The sequence below is a fragment of the Octopus bimaculoides genome, chromosome 1 (genome assembly GCF_046866305.1).
Source record: "Octopus bimaculoides isolate indiv1 chromosome 1, ASM4686630v1, whole genome shotgun sequence".
Classification (NCBI taxonomy): Eukaryota; Metazoa; Mollusca; class Cephalopoda; order Octopoda; family Octopodidae; genus Octopus; species Octopus bimaculoides.
In genome coordinates this window covers 196,045,180-196,050,853 of record NC_142928.1, presented here as the reverse complement: position 1 = coordinate 196,050,853, position 5,674 = coordinate 196,045,180, and the positions used below count along the sequence as shown (strand labels likewise).

The 5,674-nt window shown below is 40.1% G+C and overlaps 1 protein-coding gene across 1 annotated transcript; it reads left to right on the top strand.

Moving 5' to 3' along the window:
* On the top strand, positions 1 to 612 carry LOC106869900 (anaphase-promoting complex subunit CDC26). The gene has a single exon (XM_014915828.3). It carries the CDS (start codon positions 220 to 222, stop codon positions 505 to 507), a length of 288 nt encoding a protein of 95 aa, XP_014771314.1. The 5' UTR covers positions 1 to 219; the 3' UTR covers positions 508 to 612.
* Positions 613 to 5,674: the final 5,062 nt, after the last annotated feature.

The window sequence follows — 5,674 nt, the reverse complement described above, 5'->3', positions numbered from 1 at the left end:
ATAAAAGAGGGACATCATTTCCCCTTACACCGTTATCCACCATGTTTGCTTAAAAGCGCGGTATCTGAAAATCTGTCTTCGAATCCACTTCCTTGTCTTTCCGTCTGATGTTTATTAATCTAACATTAACTGCCATTATTTGACAGCGTGGGAGACTGAGAGAGAGAGAGAGAGAGAGAGGACAAACGTTGGTCTTTTTACCGTCCATATTAATCGAAGATGTTGCGCCGTAACCCGACTCGGATTGAATTGAAACTGGAAGACATCAAAGAATACGAAGCGATGAAGAACGAGAGACTGAAACAGAATGCGCAGAAGATGTCTGTCGATGCTGTTGGTGAGCAGTCTTCGTCGTCAACAGGTGCCCTGCCAGGAACATGCAGCGGAGACACAACACCCGGCAGTAAAACTAAGGCCCAGTTTATTCGTGAGATTCAAGAACGAATTGGTTACGACCCCAAACCTCAGCTCGGAACTTCTCGGATTCGAACCCCTATCCACAACTGAAACGGACTCCAATGACCTCTGTCAATGTAAATGTTCTTCTTGTTTATTTATTCTAATTCCATCTAACCAATATCTCACTATTAAAGATGTCATTTTTTTACAGAAGTTTTCGTTTTATTCATTAACACACCTAATTTATTGTTATTTCAATTTGTTCGTGTTCTTCTATCATTGCGTCGTTCCTAAAATGACAGAACCTTTTATCAAAGGGGTTCCAGCCGTGACTAACTCCTCTTTTATTCAGCTTGTGTTTCTTAAATTTATTTGGCAGATTTTCGGTATAACTAACATAAGTTGAAATTTGTCCGTTTTGGTCGTAGTTTCTCCAAGTTTATTTCGTCAAACTAAAGCGTTTGACCCGAGCACACACACACAAAAAAAAAAAAATAGTGTAACAGGTGTAAAACAATTTGCTGTGAACGAATATGAAAAAAAAATGCGCGTTCGTGAAAGGGGGGGGGTGACACATTTCAAAACAGTAGTGGGGGAACCTTTTATTTTTTTTAAAGGCTCATCCCCACCCCATTTGTTTCGAAACGTGTGAGAAAAAAATTGAAAGACCCCGAATAAAACAGAAATTTCGGGGCTAATGTAGAATCGCCCCTCACCTAGAAAAATGCATTTTTCTGAAAAAGTTTATTCGGAATTCTAACTTATGTTACACATCTATTCCGTAAGTCTACCCTTTACTTAATGTGTCCTTTGTTCTGGTTGTTCGATGCTGTACCAGTAGACCTTTACTCAAAGACATTCCATTAATGACTGCCCTGTCTTAAATTCATTTAGTGTATCTGACGGTAGAATGAGATTTAAGGAAGGTTTGGCTACAGTTTCCGGCAGGACCTACAACCAACCCTTGTAAACTTGTGTATCTAGGATATACATAATTATTGTATAGTACACCCAGAATGTGTATATCTAATTAGTACAGAATACACCCAACAGGTTTGATATATATTGTAAAACTTACGTGTTATATATCTAGTATGTTTATAATATGTTTATAAGACTTATACCGTGTCACATAGTTATATAGTTTAATTTACGTACTGTATAACAGGTATATATACTTCAGTTATGTGTGTATACTCAAGTTATACAATATGTATAGCTTGAATGTATCTATGTGTATAATGTTAATGTATATGTGTCATCATCGTCGTTTAACGTCCACTTTCCATGCTGGCATGGGTTGGACGATTTGACTGAGGACTGGCGAACCAGACGGCTGCACCAGGCTCCAATCTGATCTGGCAAAGTTTCTATAGCTGGATGCCCTTCCTAACGCCCCAGCTGTAGAAACTCTGACAGATCAGAACGATTGGTTCAATCTCCATGATATAACATTCAAGGAGGAATACCAATCTGATAATCCCTTCATGAAAAAAAAGCTAAAAACTATGAACTCCCTACAACCAGAAGAAAGTCACTGCCACGACAATACCAGAATGACCATCCAGAACGAAGAATAACCAATACCCTCTCAAGGGTTCCAAATACTCATCAAAGACACAAAACGTGAAATTCCATTGGACCCTTCACCACATGACAAAGCAGCCTCACTCAAACATGCAGAAACCCATCTCACCTCAAGAATCCTCCACGTCCCAGACATAACGTCTTTGTGAATAACTTTTTTGGTCAGAAATATAAGAGAAATAAGAACTCCCCATGTCCGAGACACATCTCACATAAAGAAAACTTTGAACCAAAGAAGAAGTAGGAACTTCTCCTGCTTGAGGCATTTCTTCCACATTAACCACCGCGTCCAAACAGAATATAACCATTACGAAGACCCCACTCAGAGCCAACCACAACGAAGAACCCACAATAGACAAAGGGTCAGAGCAGACCTAATGCGTTGAGATGTGTCGAGGACATGGCTACTTCTTTAGTGTTGGTGCCATGAAAGCAAAACAAAAACCAGCATCCAGTACGTCATTTAAAATAGTTGGTGTTTCGGAAGACTGGGTTTCAACCAAACCAAAATGAAATGTTAGCAGCATCAGAGTTCCTGATTTGTCTGAGTAGTATCTTTGAATATATATGCTGACAGTGATGACATATCCAATCCATACCAGCATGGGAAGTGGATGCTAAATGATGATAATTACATACATGTCACTTTTCTTGGATTCTCTCTCTCTCTTAGCCGTGCAGTCTTTGTCTTGCAAGCTGTTTGGCAACCTTACTGGTGTTAGTTTCATTTAAAAAGCACCCAACACATTCTGTAAAGGGGTTTGTGTTAGGAAGGGCATCCGGCTATACAGGGTGGCCCAAAAGTAGCTTTCCAGTTATTCAACTATCTCTTTCGCATTCATATATTAACAGTTTAGATCTTAATATCATCGCGACAAGGTGGAAACGGTGAGAAGGTTTTATTTGGGAGATAGACTGGATATGAAGCAGCTGTGACGGCAAGAGCAAGACTTGGCTGGGTGAAGTTCAGGGAATAAGGAGCGTTGTTATGTGGGAAAAGGTTCTCATTAAAGTTGAAAGGAAGGGTCTATAAGAGTTGTGTGAGAGCTGCAATGCTGTATGGGAGGGAGACAATATTTGGGGGAGAGAGATGGCAATTTTGAGAAGGACAGAGAGAAATGTGTGGGGTGAGGCTGTTTGATAAGAGGAGGACTGAGGATTTGATGGTAATGCTGGGGCTGGAGGAATCGGTGGAATGGTTGGCAAGGGCGAATGGAGTGAGGTGGTATGGGCATGTGTTGAGGAGGGATGAAGAGCATGTTCTGAGGAGGGTGATTGTGTTTGAGGTAAATGGAGTACAGAAGCATGGTAAACCGAGGAAATGGTGGAGGAGGAGATTGGTTTGAAAAAGAAGGATGTCCAAAACTGGACGAGATGGTGTGAGGGCAGTTGCTATGGCATTGAGGTAGATCTGCCCCCCCCCCTTTAACAGGGACAAAACCCGAATTTAAAACACTGGATGATGATGATGAGGTGTAAACATATTCTTTTAAATGTTCGTGAGAGAAATGTGTGTGTGTGAGTGAAAGAAGCATCTTTCCACTGAGTCAACCAGAAAAGGATCAGCTGGACTTTTTCTGATCGGCAGAGACTAACAAAATATGTTGATACACATCTGTTTAGAATCATTGATGCAAAACTAAATCAGGGTTGATTTTTACTTGGTACAAAGAAAAGACAAACAAACTCGATCACCATGGTGAATAACATGAAATCAAACACTCACACAGTCGAAGGGACACGAAGCAATGTCTCCCTCTTATTTTTGTCCTTGGGTGTATACAGAAATGTGCATTATGTCTAAATTGTGCATTTCTATTCAAAGCATGTGTGTCTCGGTGCAAATAAGTGTCTTTAATTTAAAAATAAAATCTGATTTCGTCTAAAAAAAAAAAAAAAAAAACCTGGTGTGCACACATTTGTTTCCTTTGTGTGCTTTTTGTAGAACATGTGAGGTCTTGTACAAATGCACAGCTTAGAAGGAATATTGGTGCGAAGAACAAATTGTCCAGGTGACTGAATAAATTACAAGGGATAGAGAGACAAACTGTTACATCATTATACAACATTTTGGTTTAGCAATAGATTGCTACAGTTTATGCTTTACATCCTCCTCCTCGTCCTATCTCTTATTATCATCATCATCACGATCGGTTTAATGGTTAACTCTCATACTGCCACTCGTCTCACCTGTGAACACCAACATTCTCAGATTTCCCCATCTGTTTTCTTCTAAGACATCCCCATTAATTTCGTATAAACACAGTTATCTCCCCTACATTATTTTTTCCCGTTTGCTCAACACGCTGCCAGTGTTCATATAATAATTATAATGATGATGAAATTCAGTCCTATATTTAAGAGATGAGGAATTATTTACATTTGACGGATATTTGTTCTCAACTTGTTTGTTGTTAACACAACGTTTTGGCTGATATACCCTCTAGCCTTCATCGGGTGTCTTGGGGAAATTTCAAACCTGGGTTCTCATTCCTAAGGTAGTTTTCGATGTTATTATTCAGGTCACTGCCTGGAATCGAACTTAGGAATGAGAACCCAGGTTCGAAATTTCCCCCAGGACACCTGAAAAAGGCTGGGGGTATATAAGCCGAAACATTGTGTTAACAACAAACAAGATGAGGACAAATATCCATCAAATGTAAATAAATAGTGAAATTATTGTGTATAGTGCTCAGGTGCATGGAGGCTTTAAAGGATGTAGTGTCTCGGCAACTAACACCTGATGCAGGTAGTTTGTTCCATGCTTCAGCAACCCTGAGTGTAAAAATGTTTCCAAAAGTCATGGGAGCTGTGCTGTTTTCTGACTTTGTAGGCATGCCCACATTTGTTAGATACATGGTGCTTAGAAAGGTGTTCAAGGGGGTTGTTGGCAAGATGGTTATTATTGTGCTTGTGTGCACTCCGCACTAAGCATAGGGGGTTAGCAGAAGTGTTAGAACATCAGGGAAGGTAATTTGCCGTATTTGTTCAGGTATGTACAGGGGTTGATGAAATCGACTTTCCCCTTCCTCCTAAAATTGCTGGCCTACTATAGGAATGCTTATTGATAAGTTCATATATATATATATGAACTGTATTGAATAATTATTACCAATGCTGATCATTATTCTTGTTGTTCTTCATCTGCCATGACCATGTGGTTGACCATCATAACCTGTCAACCCAGCCAGATCCTAACTCAGAAAATCAAGCACTATGGCCAAACAGTCTTAGTTGGCAGTCCCAGATCATACAAATAAAAAAAAAACAAAAAAAAACGTATCCCAGTTTCTGAGTAATCATTGGTTGGATATAAAATCCGACCAATGGTAACCAGTGACTGGGACCTCTGGTCACCCAGGAGGTCCCAGGAATGCACCAACAAATGACCAAAGCAAGGTGCTGCAATGGCACATGCCCCCGCACCAACCTGACCTGATCTGATCATTAGTTTCTTTAGGCTGGGTATTTTTTGCTTCTTTTACCCTGACTTTATATATACCCATACTACCTTAGCTTATGCTACCTATACCCTGGTCATCAGAAGAGCTAGAATAAAATATGCACACACATACATATCTGTGCTGACAGTGTAATGTGAGTGTATTTACATCATCATCATCATTTAACATCCATTGTCTGTGCTGGCATGGGTTGGACGGTTTGACCAGGACTGGCAAGCCGGAAG